The 27,139-nt window shown below is 51.6% G+C and overlaps 11 protein-coding genes across 11 annotated transcripts; 6 read left to right on the top strand and 5 right to left on the bottom strand.

Annotated features, from left to right (window-relative positions):
- Positions 1-58: 58 nt before the first annotated feature.
- Positions 59-1,228, bottom strand: bah (Acetyl-hydrolase; the record flags this gene model as incomplete). Its single annotated transcript, XM_037326200.1, has 1 exon — positions 59-1,228. The coding sequence occupies one exon, from the start codon at positions 1,226-1,228 to the stop codon at positions 59-61; it is 1,170 nt and encodes a 389-aa protein (XP_037175799.1).
- A 1,111-nt stretch (positions 1,229-2,339) lies between these two features.
- SAT4-7 (Satratoxin biosynthesis SC1 cluster protein 4) lies at positions 2,340-3,690 on the top strand (the record flags this gene model as incomplete). Its single annotated transcript, XM_037326201.1, has 4 exons — positions 2,340-2,639; positions 2,701-3,083; positions 3,143-3,216; positions 3,272-3,690. 4 exons carry the CDS (start codon positions 2,340-2,342, stop codon positions 3,688-3,690), a joined length of 1,176 nt encoding a protein of 391 aa, XP_037175792.1.
- Positions 3,691-4,487: 797 nt separating this feature from the next.
- Positions 4,488-6,471, top strand: LIP3-0 (Lipase 3; the record flags this gene model as incomplete). The annotated part of the gene is made up of 4 exons (XM_037326202.1): positions 4,488-4,650; positions 4,717-5,241; positions 5,294-5,632; positions 5,693-6,471. The coding sequence occupies 4 exons, from the start codon at positions 4,488-4,490 to the stop codon at positions 6,469-6,471; spliced, it is 1,806 nt and encodes a 601-aa protein (XP_037175793.1).
- Positions 6,472-7,043: 572 nt separating this feature from the next.
- Positions 7,044-7,982, bottom strand: Araf43A-0 (Extracellular exo-alpha-(1->5)-L-arabinofuranosidase; the record flags this gene model as incomplete). The annotated part of the gene is made up of 1 exon (XM_037326203.1): positions 7,044-7,982. The coding sequence occupies one exon, from the start codon at positions 7,980-7,982 to the stop codon at positions 7,044-7,046; it is 939 nt and encodes a 312-aa protein (XP_037175794.1).
- A 2,663-nt stretch (positions 7,983-10,645) lies between these two features.
- Positions 10,646-10,973, top strand: CGCA056_v010957 (uncharacterized protein; the record flags this gene model as incomplete). Its single annotated transcript, XM_037326204.1, has 2 exons — positions 10,646-10,864; positions 10,932-10,973. The coding sequence occupies 2 exons, from the start codon at positions 10,646-10,648 to the stop codon at positions 10,971-10,973; spliced, it is 261 nt and encodes an 86-aa protein (XP_037175795.1).
- A 1,803-nt stretch (positions 10,974-12,776) lies between these two features.
- Positions 12,777-14,006, bottom strand: CGCA056_v010958 (uncharacterized protein; the record flags this gene model as incomplete). The annotated part of the gene is made up of 4 exons (XM_037326205.1): positions 12,777-12,843; positions 12,894-13,371; positions 13,430-13,512; positions 13,561-14,006. The coding sequence occupies 4 exons, from the start codon at positions 14,004-14,006 to the stop codon at positions 12,777-12,779; spliced, it is 1,074 nt and encodes a 357-aa protein (XP_037175790.1).
- A 1,012-nt stretch (positions 14,007-15,018) lies between these two features.
- Positions 15,019-16,640, bottom strand: CGCA056_v010959 (Eburicol 14-alpha-demethylase; the record flags this gene model as incomplete). The annotated part of the gene is made up of 3 exons (XM_037326206.1): positions 15,019-15,903; positions 15,960-16,394; positions 16,455-16,640. The coding sequence occupies 3 exons, from the start codon at positions 16,638-16,640 to the stop codon at positions 15,019-15,021; spliced, it is 1,506 nt and encodes a 501-aa protein (XP_037175791.1).
- A 1,195-nt stretch (positions 16,641-17,835) lies between these two features.
- On the top strand, positions 17,836-18,975 carry CGCA056_v010960 (uncharacterized protein; the record flags this gene model as incomplete). The annotated part of the gene is made up of 1 exon (XM_037326207.1): positions 17,836-18,975. One exon carries the CDS (start codon positions 17,836-17,838, stop codon positions 18,973-18,975), a length of 1,140 nt encoding a protein of 379 aa, XP_037175194.1.
- A 1,259-nt stretch (positions 18,976-20,234) lies between these two features.
- CGCA056_v010961 (uncharacterized protein) lies at positions 20,235-21,022 on the top strand (the record flags this gene model as incomplete). The annotated part of the gene is made up of 2 exons (XM_037326208.1): positions 20,235-20,467; positions 20,524-21,022. The coding sequence occupies 2 exons, from the start codon at positions 20,235-20,237 to the stop codon at positions 21,020-21,022; spliced, it is 732 nt and encodes a 243-aa protein (XP_037175193.1).
- A 290-nt stretch (positions 21,023-21,312) lies between these two features.
- On the bottom strand, positions 21,313-22,940 carry CGCA056_v010962 (UNC93-like protein; the record flags this gene model as incomplete). The annotated part of the gene is made up of 4 exons (XM_037326209.1): positions 21,313-21,673; positions 21,731-22,352; positions 22,404-22,715; positions 22,769-22,940. The coding sequence occupies 4 exons, from the start codon at positions 22,938-22,940 to the stop codon at positions 21,313-21,315; spliced, it is 1,467 nt and encodes a 488-aa protein (XP_037175196.1).
- A 3,476-nt stretch (positions 22,941-26,416) lies between these two features.
- On the top strand, positions 26,417-26,819 carry CGCA056_v010963 (uncharacterized protein; the record flags this gene model as incomplete). Its single annotated transcript, XM_037326210.1, has 4 exons — positions 26,417-26,491; positions 26,572-26,631; positions 26,689-26,720; positions 26,777-26,819. The coding sequence occupies 4 exons, from the start codon at positions 26,417-26,419 to the stop codon at positions 26,817-26,819; spliced, it is 210 nt and encodes a 69-aa protein (XP_037175195.1).
- Positions 26,820-27,139: the final 320 nt, after the last annotated feature.

Below are 27,139 nucleotides of genomic sequence, written 5' to 3' on the forward strand. Positions count from 1 at the left end.
ACACTTTTGGTGAGGGTGATTGATCAACTCCGCCCCTCTGTTCCTCCGAACGACCGGCTTACAAGTCCGTCACCTTCTGGACCTTGGCAACAAACTCCCCGATTCTCGTGGCCACAACCTGCGCACTCTCCTCCCAGCCAATAATGGCACCCATCAACAGCGTGTCGTGGACGGCATGCTCCTCGTAGGTCACCTCCAAGTTGCCTCCAGCCTCTTGCATCTGGCGGCACCATGCAGTGCCGTCCGTCTCAAGGATCTCTGCCTCGCCCATGGTAACGAAGACGGGGACCTGAGTCTTCCAAGGGTTGCCAAGAGGAGTGACGTACGGCAGGGTCTCTTCAGCCACAGCGGACGAGTACACCTTGGCGCCCCAGCGGAGGAAAGAGACAGGAAGGTAGTCGGTACTCCAGTGCTCATGTTGCTTGTAGACCGAGGCCGGTCCCAAGCTGGCGAGCGGGTTGACCCACGGAGCGATCAGTACGGCGCAACTCGGGGCAGAGATTCCAAGGTCCCGGCCGAAGGTGTCGAGGTAGCGGAGCAGACCGATCACCAAGTTGCCGCCGGCACTGTCGCCGCAGAGCACAATGCGCTGAGAAGGGATGCCGAGAGTTTGGGTCAGGTACAAGTAGCTGGTGATAACGTCCTGCAGGGCGGCGGGGAAAGGGTTAGCGGCGGAACCCGCGCTACCGTAGCCGGACAGACGGTACTGCGGCGCGAAGACGGCGTCGACGCCGGCCTTGTCGATCAGTGTGTTAGCCATGAAGCCGCAGTAGCCTGTGCGGCCATCGCCCAGGACGAAGGCGCCACCGTGAATCTGCAGAACCACGACGCCGCCAAAGCCTTTTTCAACATCAGGCTTCTCGGGGAACCACGTGCCTCCGACGGTGGTAGGCTTGACATCGGGGTTCGAGGCCAGAGGTCCGCGGTAGTGCTCTGAGGAGAAAGGCTCAGCGGTCTGGAAGCGGTCGCCTTCCTTACCCGGCTTGAGGGTGTGTGTCTCGGTGATTCCCACGTTTGAGTACAGGTCAACGATGTTGCGTGTAAGACGTGCCATGAGAGCCTGCTTGAAGCCCCATTTTGGGTGAGGGCGGCATGCCGGAATTGCGGCCTGGACACACCAGACAGGAAGACAGAAGAGGAGGATAAAGAGGCCGCCGAAAAGCTGGTAGAATATGCGTATAGGCTGGTATGAGAGGATCGGGAAGCTTTCGCCTTTGGTGCCGGCCATCTTGAAGGATCGCGATGTGGCTACCGCGAAAAACTCGGTGTGTATGTCTTGGGTAACGTATCGGAATTTTTCTAGAAGTGAAGGAATGTCGATGCGAATATGGCGATCACCAGGGTCACAAAAGGGGAAACCTCCTGAAAAGGTTCATCAAAAGGATCAAGTGGAAAGGGTAGCCGCTTATCACCTACAGCGGCAGATCGTGTCAAAAACGGTACTCGCTTTTCCTATTCCGATCTCAGGAGGCAGCTCGGCGGAGACTTTGCAACGCTGTGAAAAGCTCTGCTTGTGTCATATTTCCGCGGGCGGCGATGGGATGTTCGTTCTCCTGACTTCGCGGCTGCATTCCGGCATCTAGGTTCGAGGCTTTGGGATCGACACATCCACCTCGTCGTCTGTCAACCCCGCCCCGATGCCGTTCTTGTCAGAGCACAATCTCGGCCAAACAACTCCTGCACGAAAACCTGGAGTTTTCGGACCGCTTGATAGGACAAACTTTGGTGTCTGTGGACTCTTGGGGTTCGGAATGGAGTCTAGTAGTTCGTAGAGTGGATGTCACATGACTCGCATTTGTACGCTTGCCAAGCCGATGCCCCTGCGCCGGCATGTAGTCGATTCTTCACCGGCAAGCAGGGATCCTGATGCCGGCACAGATGATGGGTGGATACGGTTCATGGGCTAGAACGGGAAGGCTTTTCGTGGTTGGATCTGATCGCTGAACCAATGGCACGGTTACGTCTTTACATGACATGTCACGTACACTTACGCCCGACACTACGATGAATCTGTTGAAACGTCTTCCCTGCACCGTCGTCTCCACGAATGCCACCTTAGGACTCAGGAACAACTCCCGGCCGGCCGGATCAGGAACCGCTCAGACCACAAACACTGCAGGATCTGCCGTATTCTGATGGTTCTACGCATTCTGTGACCATTCTGTCAGTCAGCGGAATGTGGAGATAGTGGTTATTAACTTGGTTCTCCCTCACCAAACGAGCAGACTCTCTCCTCTTTTGCTTTCTTGCTGGCGTTTTGTGACGCACGACAACAGTTGGATTATATCGTGTTTTTGTTGACTGGCTGCGGCTCGAGTCAGCCTGGACATACAGACAACATGGCTTCGACAACGACAACAACGCCGACGACAGCGTCCAATGATCATACGGACACTGCCATCATCGTCATCAACATCGTTCTCGCGGTGATAGCAACCGTCACCTGCGCCGGACGATTCTGGGCGCGAAAGCTCACGGGAGTAGGATGGGGCCTTGACGACTGGCTGGCGCTGGCCAGTTTGATTGTGAACCACGCGTTCTGTGCCATCACTGTTGAGGCGACGGTCAATGGAGGTCTGGGTCGGAGCATCGTGGTGGTGATGGCTGAGAACCCGATGCAGTTGATCACATTTCTGAAGGTTCGCGGTTGATATCCCGATGGACGCGAAGAATTCTGACTGGAGGCTAACGGATTTGTAGTGTGTTGTCGCCGCTGAGTTTTGCTACGGCTTTTCCTCGCCTTTGATCAAACTCTCTCTGCTAGCCTTCTACTGGCGCGTGTTCCCAACGCCATTCATGAAGAAGGGTATCTACGCTTTGTCAGCGGCATGCATCGGCTGGGGCGTCGCCATTTTCATCACCAACTGCCTGCAGTGCCGTCCACTGTCGTACACATGGGAGCAGACGACCAACCCAGGCGCTGGAACCTGCATTGACTTGATTCTGTACTTCGTGGGCAACTCCATCGCCAACAGTCTCATCGATATCTTGACCTTGGTGCTGCCGATTCACGAGACCATGAAGCTGCAGGTCAGCTCGAGCAAGAGAGTGGGCATCTGCTGTGTTTTCGCTCTTGGCAGTCTGTGAGTAGACCCCAGCAAAACTGATCCACGGCATGGTACTGACGAAGCATTCAAAACAGCGTCGTAATTGCCAGTTTCGTCCGCTTCGGATCTCTGGCCTCTCTTTACTCCATCGGTGTGACGGACATGACCCGTAAGGACCCTTTTCTCTCCATTTTGTTGACCAGTTTGCTGACTCCGCGGAACAGAGCAATACGCTCTCATGTGGACTGCCACCGTCGTGGAGATCTACGTCGCCATCATCGGCGCCTGTGCAGTTACTCTCGTGCCCGTCTACCGCAAGATGCGTTACGGCACTCCCTGGTCCACCCGCGACCAGAAGTCCAACCAGATTTCGTCGAACCCTGCTTTCGGTGGCACTGGCGGAGCCGGCGGTTCACGGCCTGGAGTTCACCACAACTTCAAGCGCTCCGCAAACCACGAACGCCTGAGCACAGGCAACGATTCGGAGGAGTACCTGCACCACGGCAGTGGCATGAGGTACTCGGTGTCTGGAGCAAAAAGCCCCAAGCGTGAAGAGGCGAGTGACGATGTGCCCATGGACACGATCGTGGTCCAGAGAGATGTTACTTGGGAGGAGGAGCGAAAAGTGCGACAGCACGTCTAGGGGGCTTAACTACGCCATATAATCATTGTATTTATACTTTACGTTCACATGCTGTCTTGACGAACGCTAGATCCAAACTCGCTGATGTTCACAATAAGTTTAGTTGGATACTAGCTTGCGGGAATTTCAGCTCAGCAACGATTACTCCTCCATAAGGAAGGAGGAATTCCAACATAATTAACCCTCCAAAGTGTTTATCCTCAGCCCGGGGCTCATGTTTCCACGTGGTCCGAGGCACGGGCGCGTCCTTTCCCCCGAGTGAGTTCGAAACTAGCGAACCGCGTTTGCTGTCGATGTCGAAATCCTGGTCTTGGGTGCCCACTCTCGACGAAATACGACCAGGTGTCGAAATGACTGCCACGTTTATGACCCTTGGTCAAGGGGCCTTGGCGGCCGATCGCTACCGAATACTTCCATTTGAGCCCAGACATGACTAGCTGTACATGCCAGAATCTCAAGGCTATGCTCAAGTGGAAGTAAAAGGGTCTTCCCACGGAAGACATTCCGTCCTGTGACAGCTTCTTTGGCACATTGATTGACGATCATGATTGACTTGAGAGGGTCCGGAGCGGCCGGCACAGTCGGTGAATAGATGTCCAGATGACATCCTTTGAGACTATCGATTGTACCCCTTGGCGCAGAGAGTTCCCTCCCATCGTATATGTACCAACATCACTCTTGGCTGAGTAGAGCCTCACTTCCTTGCTTCCATCTCTGCATCATTGTATCCAACTGGCGAGTTGAGACATCAACTCCCAATTACACTCCTTAACAATTTCTTTACACAATTAATTAGTATGACATCTAAGTGGGCGGGCCTTGCAGCCCTACTCGCGGCCTCAAACTCCGCTTTTGCCGTTGCGAAGCCAATTTCTGCCCGTGATGCGTTGGGCCCCAAGGTGGAGATTGACTACGCCAACATCACTGGCCGGATCAATGGCAACATCAAGGAGTTCCTAGGTGCGTTGCAACGAGACCTGAGCACACATGCTGAATTTTTCAGACGGCGGAACTAACATTTCTAAGGCATTCCTTTCGCCTCAGCTGGCCGCTTCGAGCACTCTCAGCTCTACACCGAGCAGTTGGGCGAATTCGATGGCAGCAGCTACGGTCCCATCTGCCCGCAGAAGACGACGGGCTCAATTCTGTCCATGAACTCGTCCAGCAGTCTCATCTTGGGCAAGACCGGCACGGCAATCGGCCCCATCGTCGGCGCCCTGGCCGACACAGTCTTCAATACCATCGGACAAACCCGCAGCGAGGACTGCCTTCTCATCAATGTGCAAGCGCCCGTCGACGCTAAGAAGGGAGACAAGCTGCCCGTAGTTATTTGGATTCACGGTGGTGGATACGAGGTCGGCAGCCCTTTTACTGCCACCAGCGAGACGGATGTGATCCGCGGTGCCGTGCCGAACTACAACGTTGGCGGCCTGGTGCGCACCTCCGTGAGCCTCAACCAGCCGATCATTGGTGTATCGGCCAACTACCGCCTCAACGCTTTCGGGTTCTCCGCGTCCAAGGAGATGGAGGAGGCCGGACTTCTTAACCTCGGTCAGTATTAGAAGGCTATCGTATTTACAATCTGCTAACGATGCATTTATAGGTCTCGAAGATCAAAGAGTTGCTATGCAATGGGTTCAGAAGCATATTGCCGATTTCGGTGGTGACCCGGACCAGGTTGTCATCATGGGCGAGTCAGCTGGTAGCTGGTCCGTCGTTGCGCACCTGCTGTGGGATGAGGGAGAGGGCGCCACTGATCTTTTCCGTGGTGCCATGGCCTTGTCTGGTGGTCCAGTCATGGTTGAAAGTGCCGAGCGCGCTCAGCCTTTCTTCGACAACATGGTCGAGAGAACAGGATGCACCAACGCCACAGACAAGATTGCCTGCTTGAAGGTCGCCGACTTTGACGACATCATGGCTTCTGTCAACGACGAGGGCATGCGTAAGTGACCTTTCACTATTACAAAATGATCACATTTGGCTGACTCTGATGCCTGATTAGTTCTCGGACCTCGATCCCTGGCCTCGACTTGGACCATCCGTCCCGACGGCAAGCATCTGAAGGACTCTCCCCATCGCCTGGCTGCTGCTGGCAAGATGGCTTCCGTTCCTCTGGTCACCGGCGACATGCGTGATGAGGGCACCCTTTTCTCTCTCCTCGCTCAACTCGAGACCCTTACCGACGAGGACTTCGCCAAGTACTTCAAGGACATCTGGTGGCCCAAGGCTTCCGACGCTGAGATGGCCAAGCTCATGGAGCTCTACCCAGCGGATATCACCCAGGGCTCCCCCTTCGACTCGGGCGTTCTCAACGCTGTGACCCCCAACTTCAAGCGTCTGGCCGCAGTGGTGGGCGACTTCAGCTTCCAGGCACAGCGCCGTAACCTGCTAGCACACTACAACACCTCCGAGCAGACCGTCTGGAACTACGTCACTGATGTCAGCATTCCTTCCGCCGGCCTGCTGCCTGATGTCGGTGTCCTGACTCATCTGCCTGTGCTCGGCTCGTTCCATGCCTTCGATGTCTGGTTCTACATGTTTGCAGGCTTGCCTTACGGCCTTAGCAAGAACACCAATGCTTACCAAGCTACCGCCATCTCCTTCATCCGTACCTTGAGCCCCAACAACCACGGTCTGGATCTTGCTGACTGGCCGAGGTACTCTGAGGAGGGACTGGAGACCTACAACTTCAAGGAGAGCGGACCGGAGGTTGTTAAGGATGACTACCGCGTGGAGGCCATGCAGTTCTTCAACGACCACCCTGATTCCTTCTTGATCTAAGCCTACCTGTAGAGGTGATCCTCCTGGATAATAGTAGTCAACTTCGCAGATAGCGACCAGCATGAATTGATCCAGCCATAGAATGCTACCCTAATTCGAAAATCGCATTGGTGCGCATCGCTCAGTGAGGCCCTAACAAGACCAACATATCGGATGCCCTCCATGGTGACTTGACAGACAGCTAACGCCATTATTCAAGGGTCTTTCATCCATCTTTAGTTCTCTTTTCAAAGCTACCCAAGCCTTGACTGGCCGAATCTTGACTGACAACTTACAAGCAATACTCCTCTCTGATCTAGGTATTAGCTCCACCTGGTCCGCATATCACTGGTCTGTCACGCCATGGAATAAAAGCCACTTACGAGTCAGACGCGGGCGGTGGAACTATATGCAACACCAATACTTCTAATAACTCGACTTCACAAGTGAATGTTTAGACCGACTTCACTTCCCGTGCAGGGCGATGTAGACGAACATTTTTTCTTACGTGTGTCGTTGAAATAAATACAGGCCTCCAGATGCGCAGTATGACACGAACTCCCAAGTGAGGAGGCGTCCAGAAGTTTGTCCCCCTACTCAAAGAACTTGAAGCTGTACCCCGTGTTACTTGTATCTCCCGGCACGTTCGCTCGAGTGTAAGCGGTGTTACTCCACCAGACATAGCTGCCGGTAAACCAATCACGATTATCCCAGCTGTAAGTTGTACCCTTTTCCACGCCGTGAAACACGAATGGAATGCGGCTTGTGCCCCCAGGGCTATCGTTGACGTCGCCGTTGGGAAGTGCGAACGTGTGATGTCCAGGTCCATCGATGTACAAAGTTGCATCCCAACCGTTCATCATTCTATCCTGATGAGAACCGAAAAGACAACCGTTGGACTTGTACCAATCCCAAACGTAGGTAGGGTCACCGCCCTTTCGTAGCCGAAGGTCCGCGAGGCAGTATTTGTTGTTCCAGCTGCCGTTGGCAGAGTAGACGATGTGCAGCTGGCCGTTTGGATCAACAATTGCCTCGGGGCCTTCATTGATGAGTGGGCTGTCGCCCTGCTCCCAGGACTCTCTTGGTCGCGAGATGATGTACCGCTGGCCGATAGGCTGAGAAGGACTGTCCATGCGGCAGATGTACAGGTTCTGTTCTGAGTTCTCCGCCTCGCTCTTCCAGCCGGACCAAACGAAGTATCCTAGTCCTTCGAAAACGAAGAACGTTCCGTCGATGGCCCACTGGTCATCGGGCAGGGCAAGCTTGGTCTCGGCCGAGTACTCCCCAAGAGGCGAGTCGGCACTGATCACGTACATGCGATGGGCAGCGTCTACTCCGGCAGAGAAGTGGATGTAGGTTCGACCAAGATCAGTTGTGATCTCGGGGGCCCAGATAGCGCCCATGTTCTTCGTGTCGGACCAGACTAGCTCGCGTCGAACATCAGACGCGCCAAGGCCTTCGAGCGAGGATGCAGCTCGAACATAGATGCCACCTGCAGATTCAGCCGAGTAGTAGGTATCCCCGATCTTCATCACAGTTGGATCCGCGCCATCTCTGATCTTGACGGCTGAGGTACAATCGGCAAAGAGAAGAAAAGCGCAGAGCGCCAAAAACACAGCGGCAGATTGCCGCTGGAATGAGATTGCAAGGAGGTTCAACATGATTAGGCGGTTTCGTGTTGCTGATGTCCAGTATACTACTTTCTCATTAACTTTAGTTGCACAGGGCGTTTCTTTATACCAAAGTGTCATTCGGTCCGCCTAGCATACCCCCTGGATTTCACTTGATTTCTCAAGGAACTCCATTCGCTGATACCACCGACCCGTTGCTCCTTCTCGGAGTACAGATCCTGAATAAAGTCACCACATACACTTGCAGTCGATAGGCGGCCGACAAGGCATCTTGGCATAAGCACAGCAGCGTGGGGCTGGCTGCGCCTTCATTGGCGAGAAGGGCAAGTTTTAGGTGATTCCCGTACATTGCATGTTTAGAAAACCACTGTCATGCGAAGGAATTTCCAAATCACGAGAGAGAAATAGACGTCATTGTCTTGACTAAGAGGTCTTATTCGATGTCGGCAATGTGATGAGGGCTCAGAAGCTGAACGCCAAGTGATCCTCCAATGGTGGCGATGTTGCTGCAAGTCACATCCGCAATTGTCAGCCCGCAGCCATAGCGTGTTTTCGCAGCCACTCCCGCGGCGTTTGACAACTAGCAGCTTAGTCTTGACGCAGGACGAGAAATATCAGCCAATGTTGTTGGAATGCAAGACTTGGTTACAAACACCCTAGGGAGAGAGGGTGTTGTGGCCGGCAAGCAAGGTACGGCCACGTCTTACTCAGCCCTGTTGACGAGGAGGGCTTTTGAGGAGACTTACAGCATAAGGCAGCTTCGTAAGGAGGGCATCGCGGCTGTTCGAGTGCCGAGCCTCGGGCGGTACGCTTAGTCTAGCGGTTGACTAATGATTTCAGTAGCGACATGTCTAGGTGCCTAACACCGCGAAATCATCCCTTTCGAGTGTCAAGTTTCGTTTGCGCATTAGCACTGGTCATCTCGGACTTTTTAAGAGTGGACATGTCGATCTTTATCCCTAAATGCTGGATTTGCACCCAATAGGCAATTCGCCTCACCGGGACCTCCCGCCAGCCTCACCCGCGCGTTTTCTTGCCATAGGTCTTGGCGTCGACCTAAGAAAAAACGTCTCACTTGATACGGGCTGCGGCTGGTAAGCTCGGATTCATATTTCTGCTCTTGTCATCGACATCATATAATTGTGGTACCTGAACGCACGGAACACTAATCCTGGACGAGACCTTTGCCTACATGTGCTTCTGTAGCCGGCTATAGGTGTAGTGTCCGAGAACTAGTCCATTCACTTTGATGCATATTTGTAGGTTGGAAACTAGGGCATTAAACTGATCACACTCGTCTCTAGTAGCACATTGTATGGGAATGGTGAAGGAAGTCGGTGTTGAATACTTATTGCGGTGTCTTCAAATAAGCGAAGCTGTGCCTCTTTGGGGCGCAAAAGTGGAAACTGAAGGATTGCTCCCTCGTGAGACAATGAGGGGGTGGTAAGACAGTTCCAACTCGCGCCACCTCGTCAAGTGCATGAATTCTCCAGTAAGACTCCCCTAAGATGTAAATCGACGATAGGTGCTAGCGGTTTGCTCTCTAATGGAATGCCAGAAAGCAACCTTGTTGCGCAGTATCGCGGAAGAGCAATAACGGGCAGGTGTTCTTGTTATTCCCGGCGTGTATTTCACAGATCTTGGAAGCGGGGGACTATGGGCAATGGTACTTGACATTAGGACAATGTCTATTGCGAAGACTTACTAGACTCCACAGGGGCTGGAATAACGTGGATTTAAGCGGCCCCAGCTCGGAGACTAAGTTGTGCTCCACGACTTTCGGATATCTCGGCTCCAGAGTTCGGACTCATTTTTTCGTTGATCAGGCATGGATCCTTATGCCAAATGAGTGGGCTGCCGCGGTTTGCTGTAGGCTGAGTGTGAACGATTGCGGATGTTGTCATGCTGATCCCCGATGTTGTCACTTTTCATACCCACAATTGTTACTTCCATCCCTTTCTTCAATTCCAACAGCCAGCCTGCATGGTATGGTGGTAGGAATACCGAAAGGAACAGGAAACCGCCAGCTGGTGAAACTCGAAAAAATCCTTTGAATAGCTTGTCTTACCATTAACTTTGCGAAAGCGCTCATCAAGCTCGGGCGAAAGGTCCACCGATCAGCATGAGAAGATCGTCACAAAACGACTAAGACTCACCATTCCCGCTAGCTTCATCCAATGACGAGTTGAGGCTATGCCACGGTGAATGAGGAAGCGAACAGGCCAATAGGGATTACCTGAGCGCGCTTCCGTACCGTTGGGGAATTGAGAGGCACGGAATGGTATCTGACGTTGAAGGGGATCTTGTAAGATGACACGAAGTAGAGTAGCCAGGCAAGAAGACAATGGGAGAAACTGCTTGCGAAGGTGTTGCCGAGAAGCGTTCTCAATAACGCATCAAGGTGGAATGTACGAGGACAAAAAAGTATAAGAAGGTGCAGAAGCCACTTGCAATTCTAACTTCCATCTCCAGCTTACTCACAACATCTACAAGATCATCCACAACACCGATATCACATTTCCTCTGCAACTATCCCCTATTCACACTCTACTCAACCCATCAAAATGCAGTTCTTCACCATCCCCCTTGCCATCTTCGCCGCCGGCGCTATCGCCATGCCCAACGGCTGGGTCGAGACTCGTGATCTCGAAGCTCGTGTCGACTGCAGCCAGATTCTCCCTGCCTGCAACGGCGGCAAGGTTGTTGGACAGACCAACTGCCGCTGCAGTGGCCAAATCTCTGCCTGCGACCTCTGGACCTGCCCTGGCGGAGCCCCCAACGCCGTAAGTACTCTACTTGTTTTGAATAATACTCACGAAACAGTAACTAATTAATCATCTCGATACCCAGATGGTCTGTGGTCAGGAGGGCAGCGGATGTGTGTGGATCTAAGCTCTACTCGTATCAGTTTGGCGATGATAGCAATATTCTCACGGCCAATGCCTGTCCCGAATATGTCTTAAGGGCAATGTCAGGGAATCTCAGGGCCAGGCTACGGGAAGAAACCCTTCTTCTTTTTTCATGTTTCCACTTCTTTATGTTTGCATGATTTGTAAGTCATGCACTCGTACACAGTCGTTCCTTAGAGATTTACAAATAAAATGCCGGGGCCCAGGCATCATTTGAAATAACAGCAATAAGACCTCCTAGCTAATGTGAAATATTACTCGTGGATATCATTGGTGAATCTCTTGGACTGGTTTTTGGATTTCCCAAGCTATTGTGTCTAGGTAGGTACATGTACGCTTGGCCACCAGAAATGTCAGCAAAAACTCCCGAAGACCTAGTTAACTAGCCATGTTTTATAATCAAGAAGTAACAAAACAGCCTCAATTCCACATGAATCATGCAACCAAGATAGTGAATTCTTGTTCAACATCAAAAGAATCTAGTAAAGCCCCTGGAGAAGTTATAAGACCGAGAACTTAGACCAAGACAAGATCTTCTTCCGCAGCCCCATGCTGGTCAAATGGCGTGGTAAAACCATCCTCTACGAGGTCATCAATGAAGATGAAAACACCTATATGTCGCCAACGTATCAATCCCTGAGCATCTGTTGAGTCTGCTGGTACGACGACAATGCCGGCGTACTGATAGGTTGGACTCCAAGAGTCCGTAATGTTCTCTCTTTGCTGCCGCTTCAGGCTATATGCATATTGCATAGCAGAATCATCAGTGTAGAATGCTTGTTCCACAGTCAGTATCATGCAAGCATCTTAAAGCAGTTGATCTTCTTCCTTAAGAAGACGGTTATCGTGAGCATATTTGAAGCCCTTAGACCAAGCCCAGTGTTGACTTACTTGCAACCAGACTTTCTTCATGCCCAACACCCACTTATAATCCCCAAACGGCAGCACATACAGCAGTTTCAGCTCGTCTCTCCACTCGAGGGTGCATGGGATCCGCTTTGCTCTGATTGTTAGGGTCATGCCAGCAAATTTGTACAGCAGTGAGTCGGGATTCGCTGAGCCGTCGGGGTGATAATATGCAACTGTCTTCGCTTTGTATATAGAAAAATGTCGGTAGGTCTGCATCGTTGTTCGGAAGGGAAAATCAAGAACATCGTTTCCGAGAGCCGTTTTGTATGTTGGGACAGAGAACCAGGACCAACTTGGCGCTGACTCTGACTCCTTTCTGACCCGTTCATAGTCTGTGACGTTGACTGGGACAGGGCTCACAGACCATAGCAGGTCGTACTCGAGAAACTCCTTCCAGAGACCAGCCAGGTATGTGACGTTAGCCTTGGCTTGATTCGCGCGAGCAATACCAGCAAAGGCAATTCCGCGGTCCGTCTCTTTCGTGAGATTTCCTGCGCGATAATCTCGAATCAGGGAAGCCCACTGCATTTCGCCGGTGGTGGCTTCCGCACTGCCAGTTTGACGTTGGAGCTCCCGACCGCCGAGCAAGAAATCGGTCAGGCGGGTGATTATGCGATGGAAATGCACTTTCGACCCGGAAAGTGTAGCCAGGGGCCCATAAAATTCGTCTTCAGCCCCATTGCAACACTCCCAAATGAGTCGATCCTGACCATAATATACTGTCCGGGGACAAAGAAGTCGTTCTTGAAAGACCCATCCCCTCGAGAGAAGCGGCCAAACTGACCTGTAGTGTGTAGGTAGCCAAGCAGGCCGTATGTACCCAGGCGTATGCTGTATGACTAGATCTTCGGGCGCTCTGGATCTTCTCGATCCATACTTACAAGGCATAGGATTGTGACAAGGCAAATGTATCCTGGGATCTCACAGATGATTGTTTGATGACTCCGATGCAGGGTGGAAGGTGTAGGAGATATTGCAGCTGGACCGCCCGCACACCGCCGCCATCTTGACGGCTTCTTTTTGCCAGTCTTCTTTTGAGTCTTGGATGATGCAGAGAGAATCGATCCAAATGTAGCGAAACACTAAGGCCCGTGTGATTTGAATGGCGTCGACATATTTCTGAGGCAAATCTTGCATGGAAATACTGCGTGAGAACGAATCTATAGTTGACGCCAGTAGCTGTGGACACAAGGAAGGATCGGATCCCCATATGTGACTGAGAGTTGTGTATTCTAGCAGCCCAGGTGTCATTGCTCCGACATCACATTCAAGACGCACGTTGTCTCCACTGACGTTTAGTAACCTTGAGGGTGCCTGATTTGTCGGGGAAACAACGCTCGGAAATTGGCGACATGCAGCATGCTGCTCAGTACAACCCAATTGCCACTTCTTGATGACTTCAAAGTTAACGTTATTGCGCGAAGAGAGCGAAACTGAGCTATGTCGAAGGGAGTCACTGTTCAAGTCTGGACCTGAGGCTATCGTCAGCGGCTGACCATTCGAGTATCAACACTTAGGCGATATACTCACTCGTACGTCGATGGATATATAAGTAACTGGCTATTTCGCTGCCCAAGGCTGTGGTCTTCAATTTGATGTAACCCTTGTCTGATCTGCAGCTGGTCAGAAACGAAAGCGAACGGGCCGAAAGGGTGGCTAACATGTAAGGCATGGGGGCGATCGTCCACCGAGCTTTCTTTTTCCAATTCGTTCCCCTTTGGACCTCAATGGCATACTCTTTCTCATCATCACGGGCTTCAAGCCTCACAGCTAGTGGAGTGCTGTAATCCATAGCCCTTGCTGACCTTGCCGGATCCAATAAGTGCGCCGCAACCCGGTCCCACAAGAGTGCACATAGATGGCAATCTCTCGAGTAACCGGCTTTCAGTTCAACAGGCGTTCCAACATGGGCAATCTCGGAGGCAAGGATCCTGATGCGGCCCCGCCGAGCGAGAGTCCGAAGGAGGGGACTTGTGGTGGTGAACTTGGCGCAAGGGCCGCACAGCTGGTGCAGATGAATAACAGCGTTCTCCTCGGCAGAATGCTCATATCGAAGCCCGAGTGCAAGCTTGAAAGCACTGGCCGTGCCAGTCCTCGGAGAATCCATACTAGCAACGGAAGTGATTTCCACTTTGAGTTGAGAGACTTCTGCGGATTGTCAAAAGGCTGCCACCGCGTCATTTTGGTTTTCCAGAGTCAGGCTTCATTCCCGGCCGGTCAGAATCAAGAGTTTGTCACTCTGTGTCCCCAGATGGCCTAGACCATGTGATGTGATGCACTTGCCCCGGTCTTCGCCCAAAATCACTAGTGCTTACGACAAGGGAAGGAAATACGTTTGCCCTTTTTCGCCAATCGTATTCTCACGACCAATCGATTGGATACACAAGATCTTTCCGCAGCGAATCTAGGCACAATTCATCCCGCTTGTTGCCCGTAGGATCATGATCCACAAAACCGGCGCTCCACCCGGCTCAGGATCCAGAGTCCGTGTCCGTATTCGTATCCTTTTGATATGAAAGACGCGCTCACATGCGACGCGTTGAACTCTGTGGGCAAGCGCTCAATATTGATCTTTGCCGCATGTTTGGTTCAAGAGCAAAGGTAGAGACGCATGATGTTGTCGGATCTGGCCACCTCAATTTGAATCTCCGCACAATCAGATACCCGGTTCAGTTACTTGTTCAGCTGCAGAGTGGAGCTGCAGGGACTAGCCCCTGAAGTTGAGTGGTTCGATGTTCATCAGATTCCCTCGGCACCTCCCATCTTATGTGCACTCAATGGTCCCAATTCGTTGGAAACTCTCCACTGACCTGGCGGAATACCGTTGCACCCTCGCTGTGGGTTGTGGCCTCTACAGTGTGCTGAGATGCTGCGCGATCAGTAGCAGCAATGACGGACAGGGGGGTACGATGACATGATTTCTGGGGAGATGTAATTTTAACAGTGTCATTTTTGATACCCATGCAAATGAATCATCACCCCACGATCACAAAATGTCACTCAGAGCGCCTTGTGACATCTTCTTTTGGGCAATGGAATTATAATTACTTCTATTTGTTTTATCGCTGTCTAAAGGAGAAGAAAATGCACGGTTCATGTCGCCATCAGATTGTTTCGTTTCAATCACGTCGGGTCCACCTGATGGGTGATGGTTGAGGAGGGCGCGCGAACATGGAGGTGTTATCCGTAGGAGGCACCACACCTTCTTTGCCATCCATGGTTGACAGTTTGAAGTTGCGGATGAGTGTGCCAACAATGACACCCAAGTTGAGATACGCAAACTTCTCGCCAATGCAGCGATGTCTTCCAGCTCCGAAGGGGATGTAGGGGCTTCTGGTGCCCTTGTTCACGAGACCATACCCATAGTCCACAGCGTCACCAGCATGTTCAACTTCTTGATGATCGTCCCAACGGTGAGGGTTCCAGCTCTTGGCATCTGTGAAGAACTCGTTGCTCGTTGCCGTTACCATTGGTGAAGCCAGGAGCACTTGGTCAGTGCCGACGACGTACGGGGTGCCGGGAATGGTGAGAGGGTTCTTGACTTTGCGGAGGATAGAGTGGATGGAGCCATGAAGGCGGAGGGTTTCCTTGACGACATTGTGCAGAAGCGGGAGCTTGTCCAGGTCTGAATACTGAAGGGGGGCCAAGTTCTCTTTCTTGCCTTGAGCAAGGTTCTGGACTTGCTCCTCGTAGAGTTCCTCGGCGATCTTAGGGTGTGCCGCGAGACGAAGCATGATCCAACCGGCTGCTGAGGACGAAGAATGCTGACCTCCCATGAGAAGCGTGATCATCATGTGCGCGATCTCTTTGTCGGGGACCGGGGTGCCGTTCTTGTAGCTCGAGTTCATGAAGTTCGTAATCATATCGTCTTCAGTATCACCGTTCTTGCGACGTCTCTGAATGATGTCCTCGTATATCGCTCGCATCTTCTCGTGGGCAGCGTCTCGGCGACGGTTTCGGGGCAGAGGCAACCAAGGAAAGAGGAAGTTGACCGGAGTGAAGCCCTAGAAGGAAACTGCTGTTAGAAAGAGACGGTCTTCTGAGAATGTGTGATTCTTACCATATCAAGGTCGTGGTACAACTTGGCAAATTCGGCAGAAAGCTTCTGTCGTACCTCTTTACCCTGGAGGGAGCGCGCCGCCGTGAGAAGGGTAATCTCAGAAATGGCACCAGAAATGTCGACAACCCCAGATGGACCCTTGAATGCGGGGGCAGTCTTGATGTAGTCCAGAACCTCCTTCTCAATCAAGGGCACGTGCGACTCGAGTGCCTTCTGTGTCAGACCGAATTTGACAAACTTCTTCTGTTCCATGAGCTTCGAATTCGGACAATCGTAGACGACGTCGCTACCGAATACTGGGGTCGTGAGTGGGCCATAGATCTCCTCGGCGCTGATGTCTTGGAGCTTGCCGTTGAGGATGAAGTCGTTGCCCTCGATCCCAAGGAAGCATGTGATTTTCCTGCCGAAGAGGGTGAATGTGAAGACATCACCATACTTCATTATGGTTAGCTAACGGAAACCAACGCTACCCGTGTCCTCTATCGAGAAACGTACCTTGGCGCGGTATTTCTCGAAGAAAGCCACAGGGTCCATGCCGTATGACACTGCATTTCCAACGTAGGGTATCCAATGGAAGACGGTCGGTGGTAATGATTTGTTCTGGAAGAAGAGCTGACGGCAGATGCTGATGATGATGGAGACTGCTAGTCCAGCAAGGCCATAGACAACGAGAGGGCTCATGGTCGACGGCCTCGGAAGTTCTATGCCTTCCATCATTTTGGCGTGGGCTCGGGTGTGGCGGCGGTGGCTAGGGAGGGATTTGCAGGGGGAGCAGAGGCTGGAAGGCAAGAGAGCCAATGCAAAAATGGTCGGGAGACAGAGCACCTTTAAATCTCCTTCTCATATCATGGCTTCCAAAAGCGAGATCTCTATCGTACTACTTTGACTTATTGTTTGATTGCTTCTGGTCTGCTACGGTGTTGGTGAACCCATTGTGGTCTTCGTCTCGTATTCGTGTTAGGTACGTACCACTTTGACCCCTGTTGGGCTAGACCAACACCGATGACGCCTCCAGACCGTGGAACGATTCTGGAGTTGGACTTCGCAGTCCAAGACTCTTCTGGGAAGCTTCCCCATTCTAACGGGAAGCTGCGGTGTGCTTAAGCGACATTTGGATTGGGCCATCGGCGCCGTGATCCTCTGTAACTGTCAAAACTTCACCCCTGGCAAGTTGCAGCCTTGACTGAAAGTGACGCCACTTGCCTCGAAACCCCTGGCGGGCGGGCCTGTAAGATCAAGGGAATGGTCAGCATGTCACTTTCACGTGACTCGAATCTTGGATCAATCATTAAGGCACTGATTACTCTCAAAGTTGGCTAGGCTCAGGAGGGCGGGCTGGTATTGAAATTCGGGTCTTGACACCCTTCGTGATATCACTAAGCTCTCATCGTTGGGTTCTCGTCACTACTAACATGTAGCTACATTGAAGTTGCTGGGCCGGGACAAACTGTTGCTGATTTTGGCATTGTCATTACTCTGTTCGACCGACGTATTAGTTCTCTTACGACATGAGCGCAACCTTGTCCGAATAATTGACAACCCATGTAATTCAAAAAGCGATGAAGTCTTCCCAATTCTTTAGATGGACACCTTTAACAACTAGAAGCCTTCAAATATTGTTCAAAGTGCGGGGTAGAGATGCAGTAAATGGCTGGCTTGGCGGGGATCTTTTCGTGGGGTCGCGCGGAGTAAGTGAACTCAGATTCGAGGACTCCAATTCCTCCGCTGGAGATCATCTCGAAGGCGGCGAATTTCGGGAAATCTCATGGCGAGATGAGATTTAAACAGCTCTTCTCACCCTCGCTTTGCACCAGGTCAAACCCCGTACAACTGCATCGATAGATTAGACGCCGATATCTACTGCACGCTATGCGCCATGAGGTTTCCTCACCTTCATGTCTTTGCTTTGCCCCTCCTCATTCTGCTCTCCCATGCAACAGGTTGCAAAACTGATGAAGACTGCAGTTTGAATGGGATTTGTTCCTGGGGAGTATCATGCGCCTGCGACCCAGGATGGCGGTCAGCAGATTGCAGCGAATTGGACCTCCAACCTGTAGAGCGATGGACGGGTTACAACCACACGAATGCGACTGGCACAGACTTCTACAAGGAAGGCGCAGGCAACTCTTCATGGGGTGGACACATCATTCATGACCGCTCCGACAAGAGTCTGTTCCATCTAGTCACGTCCCAGATGTCTCACGGCTGTGGACTCGCGGGTTGGAGACCTTTCAGTACAGTCATCAGAGCCGAATCGCGCACCGGCCCTAGAGGTCCATACAACTACGCGCAAACACTATTTGGGACTTTCCATCATAACCCAACGACGATTTGGAGTCCAGCAGATGAAAAGTACTTGATCTACTTCATTGGAAGGGATTATGAAGTTGGTGACGTCTGTCGGTCACAAAAGTGGAACAATACTATTTCGGTCTCGAGTTCACCAGACTTGAAGGAGTGGACAGAGCCGATACCGCAAGTTATTAATGTCACAAATCCGGCTCCTTGGCCCCTGTGGTCGCCCAAAAACCCCACCAAAGAAATCTTGCTGGCAGTCGAAAAGAATAACATCTATCATGCCGATAACTTTTCTGCTCCGCATGAATTGGTAGTGGAGCCCCGCAACACGGAACGAAGCGAGGATCCGTTCCTCTGGAGAGACAAGCGCGGGCATTGGCACATCCTCGTGCATCACATGATCGACATCGCTGAGGGAAGAAAGGGACCGCGTGTTGGCGCGCATGCCTTTGCACGGAAATGGGAAGGCCCGTGGACCTACAACAGCAACACTCTGGCATACAACACCACTGTTGAGTTTACTGACGGAGAGAAGCTCGATTATTACAGGCGAGAGAGACCGAAGCTGTACTTCAGTGAAGACGGGAACATGACCCCACTCTACCTGCTCAACGGAGTTCAAGAGTTTAACAACTCGGGGAGCTATACGTTAATCCAGCCGATCGGGGAGGGGGCTGCGGCGTATGAAAAGCAGCTCGGATTCGGAGAGGTTGCTTGACTCGGCGGTTAGTGTGGCGGAATAGATCGCTGAGTCGTGCTCAGATTGTCTCGATGCTTGTCAATACGCGATTGTCCTACTCGCGAACTTGCACACGTCTGGTGTTCATGAGGAATCCAGAATTCCTCGCTACTTCATACATATGACCGAAGAAACAAGAGATTCTCGTATTGACCTTGATGTTGCCATATGCAATGCTCTATAAACGGTGCTCGTTAATATGGAGGACTCAGAGCACTTATCTACATAGCACCTTCTGGGGTCCGACTCCGACTCTTCCGCCCCAGCCCCAGCTGGTCATTATTTATAGCCATGATTTGAAAGCCGACGATTCCCCGGTTGCGCACAGAGGGTGATTTTCCACGTTATCTTGATGAAAGCCACGCGAAAACGACGCTTATTCAGCGGGTTAGGCCCCCCTTGGCGCGGACAACTCGGATCACTTTGTGCTCCCAATTGAGCACTTGCCTATGCACTCGTTATGAATAAATAGCTTGCGGCCCAGAACCCAGCAAGGTAGACCAAAATGGGTGGTAGAATCAGGCTTGTCAGTCTCGGAAAACGTTGGTTGTGACCCTGGCCTGACTCAGTCGAGCTCACGGGCCCACCCCTCGCATTTTCGATTAGATGAAATTCCTCGGCTCGGTTCTGCAGCACACAAACTTTCAGAGGCGAACCGCTCAAGCGAGCGAATAACCAGTGCGGAAACGTGGCTATGAGTGGATCTGGGGGAGATAGCTAAATTCAGCCTCAGGAGGTTTCCAAGTTTAAGCCTGTTATCGACGAGCTGGATGATTATCTGCAGGATCAATCACCAGATTGAGTGCCCCCTTGATGGCACGCTGGCTCCATCTTGACTCCCAATACCCTTGCTTCCGGACCCGACCAGTTTCCGAAATCCGTAAGGCTTAACTTGAACTGTCATCTGATGCCATTGACAGGCTTCTATTCTGCAGTGATCCTCGCAAGGATGAACACAGGCTGTGATGTTGCAGACAAGTTTTAAAAGACAGGCTCTTCCCGGCTTCAATCCATCACTTGCAGCCTTATCTTCACTAGCTTTCATTCTCTCTTCAACTTTCACTTTCATTCGCCATCTTTCATCGATTTGAGGGAAGCAGGTCTTCTTAGTAGTCGAGACTTTGCTTCTTTTCGTCCACTCATTCTTAGTAAGTACACCTAGATGCTTTGACCTGCGACTTTCGCTCTAGACCTCGGCTAACACAAGATTCAGCGAGTCATTTGTCGAATCATCCACGATGCGATCCGACGTTTTCTTTACGGTCTTCGCCCTGGCCAGTGGTGTTTTCAGTGCGCCCGCGAGAAGCAATCTGGGTCGTCGCGGGGAAGTCGGTCACGACGAGCTCAGTCCCAGCGCTCAGAAAGTCCAAGACAACCCCGTTGGCAAGGCGATTGAGAGATTCAACCCAACTCTGCATATTGCCCACGGATGCCAGCCTTACACGGCTGTCAACGACGCAGGTGACACGAGGTCGGTTTCATACCTAGCTTGGCATAGTTAATATACCGGACTAACATCAATGACAGCGGCGGGTTGAAGCCGACGGGCAGCTCCACTGGAGGTTGCAAGGATACTTCGAAGGGACAGACGTACGCCAGAGGAACGACGCTCAATGGCAAGTTCGCCATCATGTACGCTTGGTACTTCCCAAAGGACATGCCCAACGACGGGGTGCCTGTCGGATCCCATAGGCACGACTGGGAGAGCATTGTCGTCTGGCTGAACAACGCGAACCTCACCAGCCCTGCTATCGTCGGTGGTGCGGCTTCTGGCCACGGCGATTTCAAGCTGTCCAATAACCCCCAAAGAGATGGCGACAGCGTCAAGGTGGAATACTTCACTCAAGACTTGATGAACCACGAGCTTCAGTTCACCGATACCACCGGCACCAAGTATCCTGTTCTTGACTGGGATGCCATGCCGGCACCAATGCAAACTGCGCTCAACAACACCAATTTTGGCTCGGCCAATGTGCCGTTCAAGGATGAGAACTTTTTGAGGAATCTGTTGGAGGCTTCTATTTGAGAGCCGGATAGGCCCAGCAACGAGGGATGATGGACGGCATTTTATTCTCGGTCAATATTCATGATATTCTACTCAGGCGAACTTATTCATTACTATGGATCACAATGGGGGTTAGAGACCCCAGAATTGACTTCAGTCTGAGACACTAGCGACGTACACAGCGAAAGGTGATGAGGATATCGTATGAATTGTGATACAATAAAATGATAGGAATTTAGTATTTCCTGGGATTCACAACTAAGCTAGAATATGGGGATAGAGAAAGCAAAGCTGACCATACTACAGTACGTCTACACATTGCGAGGTCCATCAGCCGCACCTGCCGCAGTAGACACGACCACGGGATCGACAGTTTTACCGGGCGAATCGACGGACGAGTTGTCAGAGTCGATCTTTCTGTGGTCCACGGGGCGCTCAGGCACCAGGAAGACAGCCCAAGAGGTCGCTGGAACGCAGATTACGAACATGACGAAGGCAATAACCAAGTTGACCATGGGAGAAACCTTGACGGCGCCAATTCCAAACGCCAAGCACGAACCAATGGACTCGAATGATCTGACAAGACCAACGCCCAGAGTCAACGTCTCAATGTCATCGAAGAAGGTGCCCATGATCCAGTAGACAAACATGTAGTGAGACTCGTTCATGAAACTAGTATCTTGGTTAGCGTGTATTTCCCCAAGCGTCCAGAGAACAATCGAGACTTACCGGAAGAGAACGTTGACAGCAAAACCCCGTCCGAAGCCAGGCGAAGCCCAGTCCAGAGTCACCTTTGGCACGGTATCCTCGTACAACTTCTCATTGGCTGTCTGCCAGGCAAAGAGCGCCAGCATGATGACAGAGAAAATTGCCCAAGTGATTTTGGCAAGCTGAGGACGGCTGAAGCACTTGAGGTCGTAAAACCACCCCCAGAACATGTTTGCAGCCGATGCAGCGATGCCAGAAGTCAGAGCACCGAGGGTTCTGGCGCGAACGGAGAAGTACTTCGTGAGGTAGATGCCCTGATAGGTGCTGTTCCAGTTGAAACCAATGAGAATAGGGATGAGGAGGAAGAATTCCTTCCTCTTCATCAGACCCCACCACTTGCGGAACTCTCCCATGACTGCCTTCTTTTCGGCAGGGTCGGCCACCCTCCTTCCATCACGGTGGATGACCTTTTCAGGAGGTGATACGAGCAAGGCGAGGGGAAGCCCAAGACACTGGAGCGCAATCAGGACAAGGTAGGTTGAGTATCCGACCTTTCCCCGCTGGCCGTTCTTGGAGTTCAGTGAGAGTTGGATCGACGCGCCGATGAGCTGTCCAAGCTCACGGAGACCAAGCCAGATGCCGGCTGCGCGAAAGTCAGCAGTTATATCACGTCTCAGAGCCAATAAAGACTTACTGAATTTTCCTCGATCCTTGATATCGGCGTATCCAAGCGCAATCGCTCCTTCAGCACTCCATAACGCGCTAGCTCCGATTCCGCAAGTTGCACCTCCAAACAAGACAAACCACTCAACACCGTAACGGTTGTTGACGTACATCGATGCTGAGTAGGGAGCATAGCCAAGAGTACCGATGATCAGGACGTTCTTCAGCCCAATCTTGTTGGCCAAGATGGCGAAGATGGAGCAGCCAAACACCATGATACCGAACGTGAGCGCATTGGCGCCGTTGACCAGGTATGGCTCTTGTTGACCTCCAGCGCCAGTGCCTAAGTTGTTTAGTCAAGGGGTGATCATATCCACATTCGAGGCGTCCACCTACTATTCAGGGCGTTCCAGATACCGGGCTGAGTGAATGAGATCAGCCCGACAAGAATGACGTTGAACAGCGGGCTGCGGTACCAGCGGGTGAACCGAGACACAGGTTTGGTAGATTGCACATCCTGAACCTCGTGCTCGCCCTCCTCAGGCTGCTTCGCAAGATCGGTCGACATGGCGATTCAGCTCCTTCGTCCCGACGCAACGGATGAGTTCATGCAGGTGCGGGAAACGGGGACATATGGAGGTGGCCCGGACAGCTCTTATTTATTCCACCCTACAACACCCAAATGATCTTCCGGCATGCACTCAATTTTCACTCATCAGTTTCCGAAACCAAGGGTCTGGACGGCCAACGTCCGCGCTGTAGCATCCCATCTAATTTTTTTCTCCGCATCGGGCTCAGGTCCCCATTAGACACCGTCTCGGTGCGGGTCTGGTCGCCAGCGCTTCGGGATGCCTGTGAAAGGTTTGGTTTGCGTGACGTTATTGGAAATCGCTATGAGACAATCCTGGGCGGCGCGCCTGGCCAATGTCTCCCATCCCTGAAGGAGACCGCGGTGTTGGGCCGGCGGCGTGGACGACCGGCGGGCTTTGGCTGGAAAACGCTTAAAAAAACGTGGAATTGATGGGGTCGGCTTGGGGCCGACATCGCGACGTGCTTACAAGGGTGCGATGGCGACATCAACAAAGCGGATGGCGAACCCCACAGCTCTTCTTTTGCCGGGATTAGTCCGCATATGTCGGGAGGAAGATTCAAGCTGTCAGAGAGGCCTGTGACGATAGAAAAGGAAGCGCGGGAGGTGCTTCCTGAGTTTATTTCAACATCATTGATGTCCAAATATGGTAATCTGATAGCAAGAGTCCTCAGTACGGGGTCCCGTGAACGTGATCCTCCGGCCGGTCTTGTCCGGCCCCACAGCCAGCGTCCGCTCAGTTACGATATGCTCCTTGGCTGCAGCCGAGCCGAGTACCCACATAACGGAACTCGTCGCCGAGATTGAAGGGTCTTTACTTTGAAACGCTCATGGAGCGCTTTACTTTGTTAATTTTCATTCCAAGAACGCCGCAGAGTTGCCGTGGCGGAACTCTGGACATTGTTGATCTTAAGGTATCAATCCAATATCAACCCTTTCGCGCGATGAATATATACTGCGATTGCCGGCCGGAGAGCGCATGCACTTAGACCCGGTTTCTTGCGTTACCGCGGACTCTGGCCAAAACGTCCATGGTTTCTGGACGAGATCGCAACAAAGATTGGATCTTCCGGGCCCGATATCAGGTACTCAAAGTCGCGACATAGGTGACACCATGTGATCTTCTCCGATGACGCTACTGATCATCTATCTTCTGCCAAGCTCCATTCTGCAAGCTTACGCTGGACCAATACCAGATGGCGATGACTGGACATGGAGATTGTCAGGACAAAGTCGCTGATTTCGAAGCTACAACGCAAGCCCTCCACGAAACGACCATTTCAACTCGCCCAGCATGCCACCACTACTCATGTGTGGAGAACACATAGATACTCTCGCTGGTACACGCTCACAGTGAAGTAGTTCGGCGGAAAGACTCTGTTTGTTTGATAGCGCGAACCATTTCAACGCCACAGGACGCGAGTCCATGACGTCCCCAAAGGAAGAATGTCAACAACGGATTGAGGCTTTGAGCCATGAAACACTCTATTTCTGCCGTACCTATTGATGAATATGCCTCATGGTTGGCGATCATGTCATTACTTATACTACTAATCAATCATCAACCTTTGATCCACCCGGCGGTTCAATCTCGTCGTGACACGTTTGCTACATAAAGTGATCCACCCTTGTCCTTATACGCGCGACGTCAACCACACGCACATCTACCGGCTCATTCCATTTACATTGACCTTGTGTTATTCTACGTCGCCGAGAGACTTCTAAGGAGGTCAACACACTGTATGCGACTCTAAATGGACAGATTCTATCCGTATGGCATTCTGAATTGACGGTGGCACAGACATGTGACCAGCCTCTCTGAGAGCGAGTATATGGGATCGTTTCGTTTCGGAGGCTTATTAAGGGTACCTATAGAAAGAAGCTGCTCAAAATCCATCGTGTGGCTGCGAGCCATGCTGTCCTTCTGCAGGAGAGGACAGACCGGCGGGAAACACCGTCGGGGATTTAACACAGTTCCTGGCCACTCTTAGCGGAGATCTGAGTTTTGTGCTGGGGCTTAGAAAATAGAAGGCAGAATACTCTTTCAGCCACTCTGAAAGGGTAATCTGCGAATGATGGGGACGGAGACGAGTTAGATCGAAATGAGCTAGTTCACCGACGAGACAATGTCCATAATATCGACGGCTTCCGCCTTCAAAAGCCGGACCTATACTAGTCTCAGTATGGCCATGAAATTTCTGAGAGTAGTGTCAGAGTTCGTCCCGTGGGCTCTGACTGTCTTCCAGCCGTATGTTCGCTACTGCGTAGGAGGTGACACGACCTCAGTAGTACTTTACAGCATATGCGTGGAATTGACATTTGTGACGAATTCACATGCTACCACTGAACACAAATTAGTGACAATTGTCCCAGTAAGTTTTGATAGAATACTCTTGGACTTTTGGCAACCTGCCAAACTACGGAGCCAATGATACCACTTCCTTGAGCGGTTGAGCGAAAGGCAAAACCCGGCAAAATCCAGGTTGAAGTTGATTCTTCTCTCACGGTCGACAACGCTACTTATCAGCCATATGCCAGTGCTTTTGAGGCTCTATTCCGAGGCCGTCGTACTCACTTGGGACTCAGCGAGGTTCCCGAGGCTCTCGGTCATATTCCCAAGCACCTTGTCAAGCGATTCCCCACATACCCCTGCAGCAGAAGCGGTGAACTTCTAGGCCGTCTAATCAGCGTGAATAAGACTTCCCCAGTCGATACCGACATATGTGGCCGCGTGGGAATGTAAGTTCCTGAAATCGGTTTGTCAGGGCTTTCAGCATCCGACCACCTTCGCACTATGCCACTTGGATAATTTCTCAGAAGGATGTAAACCTAATTGACAGCTTGACTGTTATGGAGGAACGTCTGTTAGAACCATGCCGCCCAAGGACTACCGCGTCGACCGACAAACGCCAACTAGATTCACACCATCATACAAGTCTCTAGGCAGACACAACCAAATGCGGTGATAACGGAGTTCACTCGAGTACACAGAATATCGGAGTGAATGGCTGACGCACGAACATTGGCCAAAGTCTAAGCCACGACTTCGACCATATGTCCAAACACCAAAAACAAACAGAATGATCTATACCCATGTCCATAGCTCAAGAGTCATGACTTGCGAACGGAACCTATCAATCACCCTGGCGCGCAACCAATGAGCAAGGGTGCAGAGGATACTCGTGTAGTTGCGTCTTGACAGGATCGGCTCCCACACACGAATCGACCTACTTTTGAAATTGGACATCAATTTCCTGAACGCACGATTCGTTTGTTGATATTACCGTGGATACTTCTTACTCACGCACTCGGTTCCCTACTCTAAATCCGAGCATCTGGCGAGGTAAGTGTTTATTATAAAGGACGGATTTACAGCTTCCCAACGAACGGAAATCCATCTACTTACTCCCGTGACAGACTGTTCATCACTTCCATCTACACAGATACTACTCACAATGAAGTTCACCATTCTCATCTTTGCCGGCGCCGCAGCTGCTTTCGTCAAGTGCGGAACGCCCTCAAACGACCAGGTTAGCCCCTTCCCTGCACTCACGCCGATCATCAATCCAGCGGAAATCACCAGCCAACTAACCACAACATTCAATAACAGTTGAGGGGAGGATGTGACGACAATCAGGCAGGTGGATGCGAGATGTGGTGCGGCAAGCGTGTAAGCAGGTCATGAACCTTTCAGCGTAGGGATCCATTCTTACGAGTCTTCATATAGTGCCCGAGCAGCAACTTCCCCGTTTGCATCCCGTAAGTCATTCACAAGGCCGTTTTACGAGTCGCATGGAGTATTGAATATCGAGCAGGAAGGCGAATAAGGACTACGACTGTGTCTGCGCGCGCACCTAAACGGAGGAGATACAAAGCCCGAGAAATTGTCATGCAACAGGCTTTGCCTGATAGCTCATGGATAGCGCCATTGGATGGCTGCGGAAAGTGGTGGGTATACGCAAGTTGATAGGAACAATTGCATGCAAAAGTGTACATATTCGATTCTCCATTACTAGTATTATTTTCGACCTAACGACACATCCATATATCCAGATGCCCTAATAATATGATAATTGTTTTTGCTTTCAGCCTCCGGTCGAAATGATTCCAACTGCTCCTTAGGAAAACAGAATCGGAAAAGCTGTTCTCCCACATCAATACACTCCTGGGTAGTCTAA

This window comes from Colletotrichum aenigma (genome assembly GCF_013390185.1).
Source record: "Colletotrichum aenigma strain Cg56 chromosome Unknown KSG_Cg56_contig07, whole genome shotgun sequence".
In the NCBI taxonomy this organism is placed as follows: domain Eukaryota; kingdom Fungi; phylum Ascomycota; class Sordariomycetes; order Glomerellales; family Glomerellaceae; genus Colletotrichum; species Colletotrichum aenigma.